General features: G+C 38.5%; 1 protein-coding gene across 1 annotated transcript in view; it reads right to left on the reverse strand.

Moving 5' to 3' along the window:
- LOC122343150 (NACHT, LRR and PYD domains-containing protein 3-like) overlaps positions 1-19,311 on the reverse strand; it is a 56,108-nt gene that overhangs the window by 11,036 nt on the left and 25,761 nt on the right. Inside the window, exon 4 of the mRNA XM_043237506.1 lies at positions 4,780-6,645. Coding sequence (XP_043093441.1) covers positions 4,780-6,645 — 1,866 coding nt within the window. The remainder of the gene's footprint in view (positions 1-4,779; positions 6,646-19,311) is intronic.

A 19,311-nucleotide genomic window follows, 5' to 3' on the forward strand; every position in this document is an offset into this window, starting at 1 on the left:
AGACACAAGTCTTTCTGTAGATTGAGCCTCTTGCAAACATTATTAGAAATCATTCACCTATCAAGCCTGTAAGTCTGGGAAATCATTACATCTTCATATACACAGACGATATTGTTCTTTTTGTGTCAGATCCAAAACAGTCAGTTCCTGTACTCTTAGATCTTATAGATCTTATAAAATAATTTTCTATGGTCTTTGAAAATTACTTGTGATCTGAGCTTTGGAGGCAAAAGAGAGAAACCTGCTTTTTCTCCCGCTAGCAATATATAATTAATTTATGTCTTTAGGTGCTGATCTTGGAGTTATTCTGCCCCAAAAACCCAAATTAATTTTTAAGTAGTTTTTTCTTAATAAATTTAGAAGATTTGAAGACAAACATAAGCAAATGGAGGACACTTCCTATTTCTATGGTAGGTGTTGGAGTTGTGTCTTGACATTATGCACCTGTGACCCTTCAGTTTCAGTTTCCATCTGTTATAGCACTTCTTGTTCTAGGTTATGACATGACCTCCATATAATATCTTGGACTGGTGTAGGCGCCAGAGAAGCTGAAGGAATGAAGATTCTGATGCACAAAAAAGATATGTAGCTAGTGATAACTTATACGACAAACGTATTTGAAACCCTTGTTTGCCATTTGCTTTTACTTATCTTGTCCTGTCCTTTCCTCTATAAATAAAGCTACTTGTGATCTGAGCTTTGGAGGCAAAAGAGAGAAACCTGCTTTTTCTCCCGCTAGCAACCAACAGCGCAGTCCAAAAGTCCAAAGAACTTGTCTTGTGTTTTATTTTGCTTGAGTTGATCCTTCCTGGTAAAGAGCCGTTTGAGTGAAATAGTCTCAACAATAGGCTGTATAAACACCCATTTATTTGACAAAGTCTTTTTTTTTTAAAACATTAGATTCATTAACTCTCCCTTTTATCTGGGGCTTTAAAGCTCACAGAATATCCATAAAGATACATTTACAGAAGTCAAGAGGTAAAGGTGGACTAGGGCTACCATGTTTCTTACACTACTACTGGGCAGCAAATGCCAGAGCCCTTGTCTGCTGGCAGGATGATTATAAAGTGGAAATCCCCACTGATACACCCCCTGGGTTGCGATTGAAAAAAATGAAATTAAAAATAGTCTACTTTGCTATATCACTTGCAGATTAATAAGATTGATTATTTTGTTGTTTTAAACTGTTTGAAAATATGGTGTAAAATTAAGAAAGGCTGCAAATTACCTGACATTGTTATTTTTGCATGCATTTCCCCTTCTATCTCTGACATTCAACACCTGGAGGCAGAGTGGTATGGTCACCCAGCAGAATTCATATATTAACAAACATTTTGTCTCATTTTCTCAACTAAAAGAGAAGTTTTCTCTCCCCACAACACACTTCTTTTGGCATTTACAGATTAAATTATGTACGTCATGCAGTTGTAACACCCAGCCAGCAGAGGGAGCCCTCACCTGAGTACTAGCTGGGCTCACCCTCTGCTTCTTCTGCCTTCATTTCCTGTTTGGAAGCCTTTACAACCAGAGGCCCTCCAAGAATACAATGCAAAGTATTGCCAGTATTACCTGCTTTATCAAGCGTTTTTTTATCTCTGCCTCTTGCTAATCTTGTGTATGATCATTGCCTGTTTACATGTTTTACGACCTTTGGATTTGCCCTTCTGTATTGTTTACTGGATTGGATTGATGAACTGGTTCTGACCTTCTGCTTACCTTCACGTTTATGATTATTGTCTCAGCCCTAAATAAACTACAGTACATGGATTCAAACACAGCCTCCGTGTCCTTGTTACAGCAGTATCTAATTTTGAATCTCTCCCGGAAGAAAGAAGGATTTATAGGCTATTGTTGGGCTCACCTGATTCCAAACATTTAATTTCCGATTTTGTAAATTTATTTTCTCTAGAAATGAATCATTCCTCTTATTTTTTAAAGAGGAACTGGGCATACGGATTGAGGCTGATGTATGGGAGGAGGGCCTCAGCAGGATTCTATCTTGTTATATTAATTCTAGACATCAATTAATGCAGTTTAAAATGATGCATAGACTGCATTATTCAAAATTATAACTGCACAGATTTTTTCCTGCCATTTCTTCTATTTGTGACCGATGTAAATCTGCAGAAGACTCTTTGACATGTCCAATACTTTAAGATTCTTGGTTTGACATATTTAAGTGGTTCTCTGACATGTACATACATGTATTTACATATACATACATTCCTGATGCACACACGCACACGCACACACTAAGTCATTTACACTACCTGACACAGCTGCGTTTAAAATTGAACTGGAAGTTAAGTGCTGGGCGTCCGGTCAGAGGAGAACTGACCCCAACTGAGTCTGGTTTCTCCCAAGGTTTTTTTTTCTCTATTCTGTATGCATGGGGTTTTGTTTCCTTGCCGCTGTCGCCTCTGGCTTGCTTGGTTGGGGACACTTAACTTCTAGTGACTATCGTTGAATTGACTACAGAGACCGTCTCTGCATTTAATAAGAAATTGGTCACTCTCGTCATTATACATCCCTGTCATTATACTGTACAGTGCTTTGATGCAACCTGTGTTGTTAAAAGCGCTATATAAATAAAAATGATTGATTGATTGATATATTTTACACTTTATTTTATTGTCTTTATATATTGTTATTTTGATGTATATTTTTTGTTGTAAGTATTTATTTTACATTCTACATGTAAATACATTTCTTTCTTTCTCCTCTGCACAGTCTTGGAATGTACCAGAATAACATTTCACTACAAGATTGAAAATTTTATGTGACAAATAAAATCTTGAATCTTGAATGGTTGTGTGTTTATACTTGGTCCTGAAATAGTATTATATGGTTATTCTGTTTCTCTGTGAGATCATAATGTGTCTGTACAAAGTACCATCATTTAAGGAATGATTATTGCTAAGAGTCTCATTCTCAGGCTGTGGAAATCAGACACTTTTCCTCAGTTTAAGACCTGGTTGACATATCTTACTGGAATATTGCACATGGAAAGAGTTCGGTATGGAGTTATGGGGAATACTGATAAGTCTTATAGTATATGGTAACCAATTCTAGACCAATTGTTCCAATGTAATGTTGAGACTGACCAGCAAGGTAGTGCTTAGAATGTTTTCTGACCCTATTGTGTGCTTCTTTGTTTTTGCACTGAAACTTCTTATATGCCCAGATTGTCCTTAAAGGTCAGATTTTTTTATTACTATTTTTATTTTAATAATATTTATTTATTTTTATGAAACCAAATGCACTCATATTTAGGAACATAGGAAATAGAGGACAGAAAATAAACACAGGAAATTCAAAATATCATAGATTAAATAATATCATAGTCTAGTTGTATTCTTTGTCTTCATTTTCAGAAATGTAATTACATTTACCATTGGGGTGAACCTTGCTTAGACTCATTCTTTTTTTGTATATTTTAATCTCAGACATTCATCACCATTGGTGTAAAGAGTTCATGAGACAATTTAAGACTCAATCTTTAAATGGCCAGATCTTCATCATGGCTGACAGACACAAGGTTATCCTCCAGTTTCTCAGCATCTTCCAGAGCAGACATACAGTGACAACCAAGATATTTAGATTTATTTTATCTGGAAGTTTTTTTTTTCCTTCGTTGCCAGTAAGGAGCATCAGTATGAAACATGTTCACAGTACTTTAAGAACCTTTGACTCCCGTTTGCAATTAAGACACAGACTCAACATACAGCAGTGCAGAGGATAAACTCAACAAGGTTGACCAGGAGGTCAGGGTGTTTGAACCTTAGATAACAATGTGTTGCAAGGCCATTCCACATTTCAGTGATGTGCAACAAAATGAACTAACTTCTTACTTGAAAAGTTTGAGGTGGAGGTGGATTTGGATGTGTTCTGGAAAGATCTACATGCGAGTACCTCGGCCAAATTATACAAATATGCTTTCTCAAACTTAGTGAATGATGAAAGCTGGTGAACAAGCTGGTGTTATTAAGCCAAAGGAGGTTAACTACTAACCAAACTCTTAGGGCCTTGGTTTTCTTGTACTACAACTAATAGCTCTGCAGCTTTTTAGAGGAAACCAGGGATGACTGAATAGATTTTGATCTTATTTCTAGCTTTACACACACTTTATACTGATATATAAATATAAAAAAATGAAACGTTGGTTTTCACATTTCTTTTGTCAATTATGTGGAGATGATGCATAGTTGGCAGTCTATAGAATTATATTAGATAACTTTAGATTAATTACTTGCAAAAGTTAATGCATTGTTTGCATTTGTTTGGATTAGTTAATGCATTGTTGGCATGCTCTAAAATTGATAAATATCTACTGGTTCGTTAAAATGCAAAAGACTGATTAAAATGAAATTTGAGTACTTAAAAATTAAAAAATGTTTAATATTAAAGAGTAATATGAAGATAAATGTTGATTAATATATATTTTAAAATTTTTAATCTTCTCTTTTTATGTTACAGAGCACAATAGTTCTTGATGTCAGAAGAATATATTTTCAGATGAATGTTATATTTTTACTGCAAAACACCACAATAAATGGCACAAGTGTTGCCATAAATTTGAAAAAAATCTGAAAAAGTGCTGCAAAATTCTGGAGGAACTGTTACACAGATCACACAAAGACCTCATCGACTGGTTTAGTGAGTCTCCCAAAACTCTCCGGTTCACTACCAGAAATGTGATCATTCAAATTAATTTTAGTAAAAACACAAGCTATATCATGAACATGTTTTTAAAGTGTATTGATCTTCAGTGTTACTTACCGAACTGATCTGGATTCTTTAACCACAGGTAACAGATACTGAAGAACATAGTCTCCTGTATGTTGTTCTCCAATAAACTGTTTTAGATCAAAAACATCCATCTTCTGCTCTGATGTCAGCAACACATAAACCAGAGCTGACCACTGGGAAGAGGAAAGTTTGATTTCTCTTATTTCTCCAGATTTCAGATAATCCTGGATCTCCTGCATCAGTGAATCATCACCCAATTCATTTAGACAGTGAAACAGATTGATGGATTTCTCTGAAAAGTGATTCTCCCTGATCTTCTCTTTGAAGAACTGAACTGTTTCCTTTTTATTGTAGGAGCAGCTTCCTGTCTGTGTCAGTACTTTTCTTAAGAGAGTCTGATTGGACTCCACTGAGAGGCCCATAAGAAACCGCAGGAAAAGATCCAGGTGTCCATTCTTACTCTGTAGAGCCTCGTTCACAGCTCTTTGATGCAGCTCAGATAGTGACTTCATCCAGCTTAAAACCTTAGGCAACAGACTTTGTTTGGTTTGATCAAACACATTTCTCTTCTCAATTGTAAAGGAGAGGTGTACATATAGAGCTGCTAGATGTTCCTGAAGGCTCAGATGAACGAAGCAGAAGACTTTACCCTGAAACAAGCCCAGCTCCTCTCTGAAGATCTGAGTGCACAGTCCTGAATAAACTGATGCTTCTGTCTCATCAATGTTACACTCTCTCAGGTCTTCTTCATAGAAGATCAGGTTTCCTTTCACTAGCTGCTGAAAAGCCAACTTCCCCAGTTTGAGGATCATATCTTCATCCGTCACCTTCTTCTCATAGTCTTTCTCATGTTTGATGTTGGTCTGAAGGATCAGGAAGTGTGTGTACATTTGAGTGAGAGTCTTGGGAATCTCTCCAGTCTCTGCTCGACTCAAGATCTTCTCAAGAACAGTGGCTGAGATCCAGCAGAAGACTGGGATGTGACACATGATAAATAGACTCCTGGAGGACTTCAGCTGTGAGATAATCCTGTCGGCCAGACTCTGATCACTGATCCTCTTCCTGAAGTATTCCTCCTTCTGTGGCTCATTGAAACCTCGTACCTCTGTCACTCGATGGACGCACTCAGAGGGGATGAGAACAGCTGCTGCTGGTCTGGAGGTGATCCAGATGAGAGCAGAGGGAAGCAGATTCCCCACAATCAGGTTCATCAGTAGCACATCCACTGAGGCTGACTCAGATATATTACACAGTTTCACTTTACTCTTAAAGTCCAGAGACAGACGACACTCGTCCAGACCATCAAAGATGAACAACACTTTATATTCATCGCTGGATATTTCCATTTCTTTAGTTTCAGGGAAAAAGACATGAAGAAGATCTGAAAGACTGAGTGTTTTGTCCTTCATCAAGTTGATTTCTCTGAAAGGAAGTGGAAATATGAGCTGGACGTCCTGATTCTCTTTCCCTTCGGCCCAGTCCAGGATGAACTTCTGCACAGAGAATGTTTTTCCAATGCCAGCGACTCCCTTTGTCAGCACTGTTCTGATGTCTTTGTCTTGTCCAGGTAAATGTCTGAAGATATCATTGCATTTGATGGATGTGTCCTGTGTTACTTCTCTCCTGGATTGTGTCTCAATCTGTCTCACCTCATGCTCATTATTGATCTCTCCTCTCTCACTTTCTGTGATGTAGAGCTCTGTGTAGATCTCATTCAGCAGTGTTGGGTTTCTCTGCGTCGCTGTTCCCTCACACAGACACTCAAACTTCTTCAGCAGATTTGATCTAAGTGTGTCGAGGACTCCTCTCTTAAAATCTAAAGACTGAATCACAGATGTCTCTCTCTTCATAGACACACAGCTGGACTCTGCTTCTGATCTCTTCTGATGAACTGAACTAAAACAGAGAGAGATTCAACTTAATCATTAATTTTCTGTAGGTAACAAATTACCTAATTATTATTATCACATTCATAAAGAGCACTTTATAATATATGATAATATAAATTGTAAATCAAAACATCATATAAGTGTCATACCTGAGTCCAGGCTGTAAATCTTCACTCTTAAATGTTATTGGCGGATCCATAGAGCAGTCACTCTTCATAGACACACAGCTGGGCTCTGCTTCTGATCTCTTCTGATGAACTGAGCTGAAACAGAACAGATGTTATACTTTATAATCAGAATCATCTTAATATATTGTAAGGGTCCCCCTTTTCCTGCAGAACGGAATCCAGAGGCCCTGGACGAAGGTCAATGCGTGTTCGGTCTTTTCTTTGCATCTTGTTAAAAATCACTAATATTTATTAATCTTTTGGGTTTCCAATTATAGTACTGACCTTATACATAAATTTATCTAACTCCAATCCTTCGTGATTTTAGTTATATTTACTGAAATGTAACTGCTGATCCCTCTGGTTGTGATTAAAATGGATCATTAATTAACTAATATTTAATTTATTTAATTAATATTTCCTAGTTTCGACTTATCGTTTGTTAGGAGTCTGGGCCGCTTAGAGACCTTGTTTGGCCAGAACAGACTCACGACACATCTGGGCTAGTCCAGGTCTTAGTCAGAGGCTACCCCATAGATCGCTTACCTTAATGCAGCCATCTCCTCGATAGACTCAAAAAGAGTAATTTTTTATGCGTTCCCTAAGTAATAGCATGCTAAGCCAGTTTGGTGGCCAGAAGTCAAGATCTCAACACGGCTCCATCCATCGATCGTGGATCTGACTCACCCTAGCACGCCAACAATGCGGAAAACCTCAGAAGTCACTAACCTACTAAAAAAGTTATTTCAGACAATATTATAAGTTAACCAAGATTAACATTTATTTTGCCAGGCAAGAACAGTTTCCAAATTGGTATAATTGATAAACATTTGCACAACTGATCAGCAGTTTCTTTTTGAAGTTCCTTTTGTTCATTTGAGTATCCCTTCTCAGATTAGTCTTATTGCATTTACAGGTTTTGATTCACCTCCTTACAATATTACAAGATAATTTTATTGTGCTTAAAAAATATTTGTATATAAAATAAATTGTAATAAATAAACTTGTAAATGTTCATGGTTTTATTTCTATAAGAGAAATGCTTTATTGTGTTCCTCAAAGTACCTGCAGACTGTAAAATACTCTTCATCTCCAGATGTTTGTGTTTCATTCATGATGGATCTGAACAGTTTGATCTTCAACACTGACTCTAGATGGAAATGACAAACAATCACAAAAACTACAGTAACTAAATAAACAATGACATGGGTTTATGTATTAATAAATGTAGAAATGAATCTTTTTTACACAACGAACATGAAGATGAGATATTGTCTTTATATTAAAGAAAGACATGAGAATGCACGAGTAATTAATGAAATGCATTTATTAAATTTCATATTACAGTGTAACTCAACCTTATTACAGCCATTAAAAACATTGTAAAAAATGTGTGTAACAACTGCAGGATACTTTCAGTTACACTTTTTTGCACACAATTTTATAAAAGTTTAAAAAAGTGTTTTTAGAAGATTAGAAAGGAACATCTTACAGTCTTATGAGTCCTGTTTGTTCATATTTGATCATGCTTCATGAGTGTTTCATGATTAAGACAGTATTTAATCTTTACTTACATGAATAAGGAAGTGTCTTTCTGCTCCACAGCTGAAGACTTGCTTTGATCAAAACGTTCAGTTTCTAGACAACTTCTCAAAATGTCTTTGCTTCCTCATTAAGTCTATGTATCTTCCCACAAGAACAAATAAAAAGATTTATTTATATACGTGTTTTAAAAATATATGCTAGACTTGTTTTCATGGTCAAATGTGGGTATTTCCCCTCTTTCTATTGGTGGAAATCACACTTGTCACACTAATGATTCGTCAGTTTCTGTTAGTCCCGCCCATAATGTTAAAGTAACAGTTCACCCAAAAATAAAAATATTCATCTTTTGCTCCTCAATATTAATATTATGGTCTTTGGTGTCTCCCTGTGGTCTTGTTTGGTATCACAGCTTGACTTGTGCTAATTAATTATTTAATTTAAATAAAAAAGCAGACAAAGATCAAACCTGACTTCTGACAGAAACATCACATCAGCATAGTTTTTTCAGTCTTTTGAGACTTTTTATTTGAAACATCTCTCAAATCTAAAATAAACTGAGATTAGTATTATTAGACTTTTCTCACTATCTCTTTCTTTCATATGTGTAAGGAGGAGGCGGAAGCCGATTGCGAATTCATTTGCAGATTTTTATTAGAAACACACACACAGATGAGAATGGTCAAATACAAGGGTTGGCAACAGTAGTATCAGTCCGGAAGGCAAACATACACAAGGGATATCCGTGGGCAAAGTCAACGAAGGCAAAGGTCAACAACAAAGTTCAATGGTGATAGGTTACCGTAACAAACAAGGAAGATCCGTGAAGCCGTGAGTCGATGAAGCAAGCAATGGTCATACACAATGATAGTCAGTAGTACAATAGGTAAACGCTTGGTAAGGCAGACAAGCTGGCAATACTTCACGTAGAACACCAGGTGCTCTACGGTTAAATAGCCCTAACCCGGAAGTAGTAGCAGAGGGAGCGGCTCGAGTCAGTACTCGGGAGAGGGCTCCTCTGCTGGCTGGATGTTACAATATGTGACGTAAGGCAGGTTTAGCTCCAGTCATATACTACTATGAGTCTCTCAATACTTCACATTATGAGAATATATTATTGTTATATATTGTCTGTAATTTGTTCAGTTGTTTCTTTTATATCCATCTTATACTATTAACTATGATTTAGCATAAGTTTATTTATAAGAATACAAGATAACAAGGATCAAAAACAACAATAAATACAGTTATTTTATTCTTGTAGCAGAGCAGTGAACATTTTAACTGGGCTCCAATAGAATATAATATATTATACACATATTATCAGTAATATAATACATTCTCAAAATACTGCCATGAGTCTTTCTTCTAACCAGACCTGGTCTTTCAGCCTCCATGCTAGTAGACCCAGGTTATGATTTCATTATTGCTCCTAAATGGTTTAAATAAGGGTTTTAGAGATAAACAAGTACACTTTAAGATAACTGAAAATACAACAGAATCTTCTCTTGCATTTGAGTCTAAACTGTGACCAAACTCCTCCAATTATAGAAAGGTTTTTACTGTTTTTCTTTGGAGCTCTTCATTCGACCTCAGCTTTTTCTCGTAGGTTCCTGACCAATAGATGGGATAGGATTCTCTGACTCTGTCTTCATCTCTTGTCTGCAGAAGCCGCCGAAGCAAGAGTGAATGCACTTCCTGTTAGATTCGATTTACAAAAATACATAAAATACAAGACTAAAAGTCAACCTAAGCATGTGTCATGTTGTGCAAAAGACACTATCAGTTTTATAATAACTTCCACATTCAGTTTAGTAGGTTGATCATAACTATTACTTGTTTGGTAGCCAGACAGTATTTAAAAGTTGTTTTGAGTGTGTTTTGGGCAGTGAATTGATTTCTAAAGGGATTAACTGATGTTTTAAATGTATTTTTTTGGAAAAGCTAGACAAAACATTGAAAAGCACAAGTTGATGCAAAATATATGAGGAAAATGCATGCATTCTGTATGGATGGGGTTTTTGTTCTCTGCCTCTGTCTCTTCTGGCTTGCTTAGCTTTGGACACAACTTCTAGTGATTATCATCGAATTGATTCCAGAGGCCGCCTCTGCATTTAATAACAAATTGTTCAATCTCATCATTATACACCCCTATCATTGTAATCTTCTATTTTATATTGTTTAGTGCTTTGATACAATCTGTGTTGGTAAAAGCACTATATAAAGATGATTTGATTGATTGATTGATTGATGACTCCTATGAGCTTGGAGGATTGCGTCCAAACATCTCGGCAATGGTTCAAATAAGTTTACTAATAAAGTTAAACTTTTAATTAATAAAGTCATATGTAATGGCAAAGAAAGCATTCTTGCAGGACTCTCAGAGTTCATCAAGATCCTTTGGTTTCATCTGCATTGTCTCCTCCTTCATCTTACCTGAGTACCTGCTCAATAATGTTCCTGTCTGGTGACTGGGCTGGTCAATCCTGGAGCACCTTGACCTTCTTTGCTCTCAGGAACTTGGATGTGGAGGCTAAAGTATGAGAAGGAGCGCCATCCTTCTGTTAGTATTTTTCTCTTGGTCTGAATGGTTGAGGCCAATCTCATGAAAATGAGTATCAAAAGCATGATTTTCAGTTTTTTTAATTTGGCATGCTATTATTTGCTATGGCATGCACAATTTAGGTGTGTTTTCTTGAACCAATGCTACAAATAAACAGTGGAATTCAATGTACTGCGAGAGCTGTAAAGAGTGAACATCTGTGCGGTTTTCAGTCTCTCTACATCGGTGTCATAAACTGCAGCTTCAAGATGAACACACATATTAACTTGGCGTTTATTATTATACAATACATCATTTTTGCCTGCATTTGAAACACATAATACACACCTACTTCACACCCTAATGGAAACCATATAGAAACAGAAAATCAGTATTCAGTATTCAGTCCATGGCTACTGGACAAAAACTTAAGACCAATGATATTGAAAATGCTTGAGTGAAATCCGCAAATTCATTGGTTGCATACGCATCATCGACCAATCAACTTGTGCCAAGTCATGTGCTGTGATTATCACAAGTTACGTTAAATGTCCATTAACCTGCACCATCTAGAGTTTCACAACTAGACATTTATTTAATGGAATGTTTAAAAAACTTATAACATACTGTTACACTTACATTTACATTTAGTCATTTAGCAGATCCAAAGCGACGTACAAATGAGGTAGGCAATAGAAGCAATTTATATAAACAAAAGAGTGGGGTCTTGGCTTACCTAACGCAGACACAAGGCTTTTTTTTTTTTTTTTTAAAGGAAAGGATAGGAAAGAACAAGATAGGAAAGATCAGGAGAAGAAGAAGAAAGTGCTAGCGATGTTGGGTCAAGTGTGAACGAAAAAGATTGCTAGTGACTCTGCTGCTGCGATGGCACTGCAAGACGCTTTTGTTTGCAGAGCGTAGGCACCTGGTGGGAACATATGATTCAATTAGTGAGTGTAAGTACGAGGGAGCGGAGCCTGTGATTGTCCTGTAGGCCAGCATCAGGGATTTGAATTTGATGCGGGCATCTACAGGAAGCCAGTGTAAACTAATGAAGAGGGGTGTGACGTGGGCCTTCCTTGGTTCATTGAAGACCACCCTTGCCGCTGCATTCTGGACCATCTGAAGAGGTCTGGTTGTAGAGGCTGGGAGGCCAGCAAGGAGGCTGTTGCAGTAGTCAAGTCTACTCAGGACTAGTGCCTGGACGAGGATCTGTGTAGCGTGTTCTGATAAGTACGGTCTGATTTTCCTGATGTTCCTGCTGTTACAGTACCCCGGCATCGGGGTTTTTGTGTATTTTGAATGTATGTGTGCAGGGATTGGCTGTTCTTCGAGGGACGTGATTGGGTGAATCCTGATGGGGACGTCTTTAAAACGGCGGCGCTCCCAAAACATGGCGAGTTCACTTCGGCGTTTGCTATGGCGTGAAGAGCTCCGGATTCCACCGCAGCCAACAGATCATCTACATCTTCGTTATGGTTTTGTCGGTTTCAGTTAACAACAAAAAGATTAATGTTTAAGTAACCACTCTGGAACGTAAGAGAGATCTGCCCTTTATTTTTTTTTTAGAATTTTGCCTAGGGAGTTAGGGAAGTTGATTTGTATTTTCTTTTCCTTATCCTTAGGTAATTTATATATTTTATTTTATTAAGTTCTTTTGGTTTATTATTCTGGTCACTGACTACCCAGTGATTTGAGAACCACTCCTGCTTTAGTTCCAGATAGTCGGGATTCGAGCCAAAGTGATAACTGTCGTCTGTGCCTGCTGCTAATTCGTCTAATTTTGACACTTATTTATTTAACATACAGATTTGCACATAACACTGCACAAACATAATTCCTGTTTACACTTTAATGTTTACAGTATATATATATATATATATATATATATATATATATATTTTTTTTTTTTTTTTTTTTTTTTTTTTTTGTTTTTGTTTTGCACATTTTATATTCTGTATCTTGTATAGTGTATATAATTCTCTTTATTATTATCTGTCTTGTTTTGTTATCGTGTTGCACTGTAGAGTTGTGTAAACATACTTGGCAATAAAGTGATTCTGATTCTGATGTGTGTAAGCAGATTAATTTCGTGCCACCGTTCCGAGAGTCCGAGGTGGATTTGTATTTCGGCGCTTTTGAGCGCATTGCCGTAGCTTTAGGATGGCCTAAAGAAGTATGGCCTCTTCTGTTGCAGTGTCGTTTGATTGGTAAGGCTCAAGAAGTTTGTTCTGCATTGTCTATTAATGACAGTTTAGATTATGAAAAAGTGAAGGCTGCTGTTTTGAGAGCTTATGAGCTTGTTCCCGAAGCTTATAGCCAAAAGATCGTTCGCATTTGAAAACTGCCACTCAAACATTCGTTGAGTACGCTTGTGAAAAGTGTGTTCTCTTCGATAAGTGGTGCCAGTAAAGTAAAACGATTGATTTTGAGCAGCTCCGTGAACTTGTAAAAATTAAAAAAAAATTGTTGCCAGATAAAATAGTTGTGTATTTAAATGAGAAAAAGGTTTCCATTCTTGCTGAGGCCGCAGTGTGCGCTGAAGAATTTGTATTAACGCACAAAAATGTATTTGTATCACCGGCTTGACGAGAATTAACATATTCCACGAATTTCAGATAAATTTAAAACATCTAAACTAACGAAATTGCCAGGAACACCTGATGTGCGTGGTTGTTTTTATTGCCTCGAGAATGGTCATTTGATTGCGGCATGTCCCGTTTTGAAAAAGAAAAATAAGTTTAAGCAAGCAATAAGTGTCGGCTTCGTACAAACTATTGGTACGGAATCGTTTGCAATTGATTCTGTTTTCAAACCCTTTACTGGTCAGGGTCTGATATCTATAAGTGGTTTAAAGGAGGATGAAGTTCCTGTTACCTGGCTGCGTGATACAGGAACCGCCCAGTCCTTCATTTTAGAAAGTGCGTTGCCGTTTCGAAGGAGACGTACTGTGGCTCTGATGTTTCGGATCAGGGAATTGAAATGGGAGTTGTGAAGGTTCCCTTGCATAAAGTGCATATTCATTCCGATTTGATAACTGGTTTCGTAAAAATGGCTGTATGAATGCAGTTACCTGTGAAGGGTAGGTGGAAAAGTACTTCCTGTTTCTGAAGTCACTGAGAATCCGCTTGCGATTTAACTGTGTTCCCTGCGTGCGTTATTACTCGAGCCCAGTCACGAAAGTTCCCTGATGTTATTGAACTTTCTGATAGTTTCCTTATTGATCAAGATGATTGTGACCCTGTACTGCTTCAGCCTAAGTAGTCTGTGTCTACGTCGCTGTCTCCTGTCAGTGGTGCTGACGCTAAGCCTGTGGACCTGTTGTTGGCTATGGACCGTGCAACGTTTGCTGCTGAGCAAAAACAAGATTTATTGTGATGTGCTGCCAAGATTCTGCTTTCCCAGAAAAGGATAATGTGAGCAAACCAGTTGGTTATTTTTATGAAGACGGAGTGTTAATGCGGAAATGGACTCCTTCAAAATCAGTTAATTCGGGTTGGGAAACGCTTTACCAGTTAGTAGTGCCTAAAATATTTCGTGACCAAACACTGATCGCTGCGCATGATAACGTTGCAGGTCATCTCGGAATTACTAAGACATTTTATCGAGTGAACCGTCATTTATTTTGGCCTGGTATAAGGTCTGATGTTGCCAAGTACTGCCGATCTTGTCATGTCTGCCAAATGGTTGGAAAACCTAATCAGACTATCCCTTCTGCACCTCTTCAACTGATCCCTGTTGTCGGTGAACCGTTTGAGAGCATTATTTTAGATTGTGTGGGACCTTTACCGAAGACGAAATCTGGTCATATGTATTTGCTTAGGCTAATGTGCTCAGCAACTCGCTGTGATACTGACTATATTATCAGTACTCCCGATCGGGGGAGAAAAACGCAGGTGTGCCATATTAACATGCTTAAAGGTTATGTTTCTCGAGATAAGGGAGAAGGGTTAAAACACACTATTATCTCAGTTGCCTCCGGAGCTACGGTATCACCGGCCAGTATAACTGACGATGATATATGCCTGTGAAGTGTTCCTGTGTCTGGTGTCCGATTAAATAATTCTAAAATTCTGTCAGACCTTAACTTTCATTTGCTGCACTTAACTGAAGAGCAGAGAGCTGACATTGTGAGATTAATTCACTCTTTTCTTGGGTTGTTTTCTGATGTTCCGACTCAAACATCTGTAATTAAACATGACATTAAAGTGAACAATCACCCACCTATAAAACAAAATGCATATCGAGTAAATCCAGCTAAAAGAAAAATGATCAAGTCTGAGGTGAAATATTTAGTGGAAAATGATTTAGATGTGCCTAGTTCTAGTGCTTGGAGTTCGCCTTGTCTACTCGTCCCGAAGCCCGATGGATCTCATCGTTTTTTGCACCGATTACCGTAAGGTAAATGCAATTACGAAACCTGACTCGTTTCCTTTGCCTTTAATGGAAGATTGTGTGGGGTCGGCTCGGTTTGTGATGAAATTAGACCTTCTGAAGGGTTATTGGCAAGTTCCCTTAACAGAACGGGCAGCCGAAACGTCTGCATTTGTCACTCCCGATAACTTCCTTAATTACACAGTGATGGCTTTCGGACTACGGAACGCTCCAGCAACCTTTCAACGCCTCATGAACACCTTGTTAGGTGATGTTGAAAATTGTAAGGCTTATTTGGATGATATTGTGTTGTATTCATCTACATTATCTACTGTTTTCACGCGTTTGCTTAAAGCCTTGCTTACGTTGAATTTTGCTAAATGTGAGTTTGCCAAAGCAACGGTTACTTACTAGGGGAAACAAGTAGGACAAGGTCAAGTACGTCCTGTTCCTCAAAAAGTGCAGGCGGTTGTTGATTTTCCAGTGCCTCAGACAAAACGCGATCTTCGCTGTTTTTTTAGGCATGTCGGATTATTATTAGCATTTTGCCGAAATTTTTCTGACGTTGTTTTGCCTCTAACTAATTTGCTTCGTGCCTCTCAAAAGTTTCTGTGGTCTACTGAGTGCTAACATGCTTTCGAATCTGTGAAAGCGCTATTGTGTAATGCTCCAGTGCTTTCTGCTCCAAATTATTCAGAGCAGGATGATGATGGAGTGGAGCATCCTGTAGCCTACTTCTTGGAAAAATTCTTACCGCACCAGAAAAACTACAGCACGATAGAGAAAGAGACACTCGATTTGTTACTGTCGTTGCAACATTTTGAAGTGTATGTTGGATCGAGTTCTGCCCCTGTAATTATTTTTACCGATCACAATCCCTTGGTTTTTCTATCACGTATGCGAAATTCAAATAAAAAAATCATGTGTTAGTCCTTATTTATTCAGGATTATAATCTAGAAATTCAATATAAAAAGGGTAAGGTATTGGCCGATGATTGAAGCTGCTGGTGTATAAAACGTGCCACTTCAGCCTCGTCTGTTTTATTGCGTCTCCGCCACAAATGATTCCTGCATAATGTTCTCTCAAAGAGTCCGTAAACTAAGCTTTATGTTGTGTGATTCCTCCAATAAAATTAAGATTTATCTATTAGTAAAACCGCACACCGAAAATAATCTTCTATAATCGTTTCCATTGTTACAGGCTATAGAATACTAAATACTACCCTCTGTTAAGGTCATCTCAGTAACACTGAAATATCTCTCAATTCTGACTTTATATCTCGCAATTCTGAGAAAAAAAGTCAGAATTATGAGATAAAAAGTCGCAATAATCTTTTTTTTTTTTTATTCAGTGGCGGAAACGGGTTTCCATAGTACACAGCTTTCGGTCTCAAGCAAACTAACATTACTAGCCAGTAGGGGGAAGCACACACATGAATCTCAGAATTGTTTATGCCGAGGGGAAAGCCCACGTATGTGTTGCCATACGCTCTAAAATGGCGGAAAAACTAATTCTCCCCGGTGTGGCTTCTTATGTGATCCTGTAGGTTCCTTTTAATCCTAAAACTCTTTTCACACTGAACACATATGAAAGGTCTCTCTCCCGGGTGAATCCTCGAGTGAACCTTAAGGCTGTCTTTATGTGAGAAACTCTTCCCACACAGTTTGTAAGAGTAAGATATTTCTCCGGAGTGAACTGTCATATGGACATTAAGATATTGTTTCCGTGTAAAACTCTTTCCACTGAGGGCATATTGAAGGTTTCTTTTCAAGGTGAAATTTCATGTGCATAGCAAGGCTTCCTTTATGACTGAAATTCCTTATTCCTTACTTCTTCTACATTCCTTATATTATGTAGTTTAAGTTTTGTTTTTCTCTTTATTATGTTCTTTAAATACCCTTAGACGTTTAATTTTCATTACTAATATTTGTTGTAATCCTGAAACGCAAATAAACAAGTATTTGTTTAGACATCCTTCTCCGACCATCTTTTATGTTGCAACCTTCAACGAGCGGGTCGTAACACAAATACAAATTAACATCCATTTAATTCAGCAGCTAGAACTCACTAGTCACCCTGACCACTGTCTGCATCATCTTAGTCTGGAGAAGGGAGAATAAACAGTTACTGGTCAAGGTCAGTTCGGTACACAAGTTGCATACAGCTTATCAAAATATATAAAAAAAATAAAAATGGTCAAAAAGATAAAATCAAAGTTTGCAAAGAGCACTCTTTATAATCACTAGAGTTCAGTATGAGCTCATTGACTGAGTTCTGCACCAAAACTCCCATGAAAAACAATAATGCTGTCAATACTGAAATTTAAAAGTTGATCGAATCCCTTTATGTGTCAAACAACCTCCTCCTCTGCTCTTATCCTTAACTTGCTGTTTACAAAGCTAATAACTGTCCTTCATATATACTACATATTGTGAATCATACATATTCCATCCAATTAAACCTGTGCGCAAAATTGGAATACTGCATAAAACATGTAAGGGTTAATCAACAGCCAGCCGCGCATAAAATTATTTTAAATACACAATGTGGAGGCTAAGAACCTGGTTTACTCCGTGAAGTGCATTTAGTCTTTCTTACACAGCGCAATATTTGACCGGATGGGTAAAAAATTATTTTCGTCAGTTACGGCTCTTTAGTGCTAATATTCTGTCCATTAAAGAGATAGAGATGCAACTGTGAGTGCGTTACCTGCTTCTGTGCGTCTCTCTACAAACAATCAAGCTATTTTTTTTTCTCAAAAATAGAGTTTACCACCTTCTTGCTGAGAAATTATATGTAGCGATGTATTTTCTCTATGCTATTTTATTAAGAAACAGTCACAGGGCATCACTGACAAGTTTGTTTAAGTAGGGAAATCTGTGGTCTTCTCTCTTCTCTCTTTTTAAATAAAGCAGTGTCCTCTGCTGGGATCGCCACCTTAACGCGGTGAAGGGGTTTAAGTGCCTGAATGACCCTAGGAGATATGTTGTCAGGAGCTATATTATGCCCCTGGTAGGGTCTCCCAAGGCAAACAGGTCCTAGGTGACAAGCCAGACAAAGAGCGGTCCAAAGCCCCTTATGAAGACAAATTCATAAGAAACAGGTTGTGATGCCGCCCGGTACGGCGCAGCCAGGGGATCCCACAGTTCCCGGCCAATTGCAGTCCGAAAGAGTGACGTGGGGCCAACCTCCCATGGGTCCAATTCCTGAGGGAAGGAACATAAGGGTCCGGAGCACTGTGGATTGGGCAGAAGCCGATAGCGTGGGAGGTTGAGAGGTACCGACTACAGATAGTCGGGCACAGCTTAGGCTCTTCGAAAGGGGCATGACTCCCCACTACTCTGTTGTTGCCCACAGTGAGACGGTGGGATGGTGTGGTCCTGCACATAGCCCCCCAGCTTAGCCGCTATTGTGTTGGAGTTCACCCCGGTAAGCGAGTGGGTCGCCTCCCTGCACCTTTGTGTTGTGAATAGGTCTCTCACTGTCAGTTGGCCTTCTTGGGGTCTCTAGGAGGGGTGCTGGAAAGTGTTCTGACCTGGGACTGATACTATGTGAGCTGATGCTAGTGAGACCTGGTGGGGGCGTGATTGGGGTGAAAGGCCCCCCTGATCTAAACCCGAATGGTGTTCTGTTGTTGGACTTCTGTGCTTCTGTTGGACACTTGGGTGAAGAAAGAGGCGGAGAGGTGGAGCTGTCATCTGATCACCACCTGGTGGTGAGTTGGATCTGTTTGTGACGGAGGAAGCTGAACAGGCTCGGCAGGCCCAAACATACTGTGAGGGTCTGTTGGGAAGGGAGGTCTTCAGCTCCCACCTCCACAGAGCTTTGAGCAGATGCCAAGGGGGGCTGGAGACATTGTATCAGAGTGGACTATATTCTCTGCTTCCATTGTCGGCACAGCCGTTTGGAGGTGTGGCTGTAAAGTCTCCATTTCCTGTCATAGCGACAACCCCCAAACCTGGTGGTGGTCCTGGAGGGTTCATAGGAATTTACCCAACCAGTTCAGATGTGCCTTGTTGATTTGGAAAAGGCATTAAACCTAGTCCC

Source organism: Puntigrus tetrazona, chromosome 4 (genome assembly GCF_018831695.1).
Source record: "Puntigrus tetrazona isolate hp1 chromosome 4, ASM1883169v1, whole genome shotgun sequence".
Classification (NCBI taxonomy): Eukaryota; Metazoa; Chordata; class Actinopteri; order Cypriniformes; family Cyprinidae; genus Puntigrus; species Puntigrus tetrazona.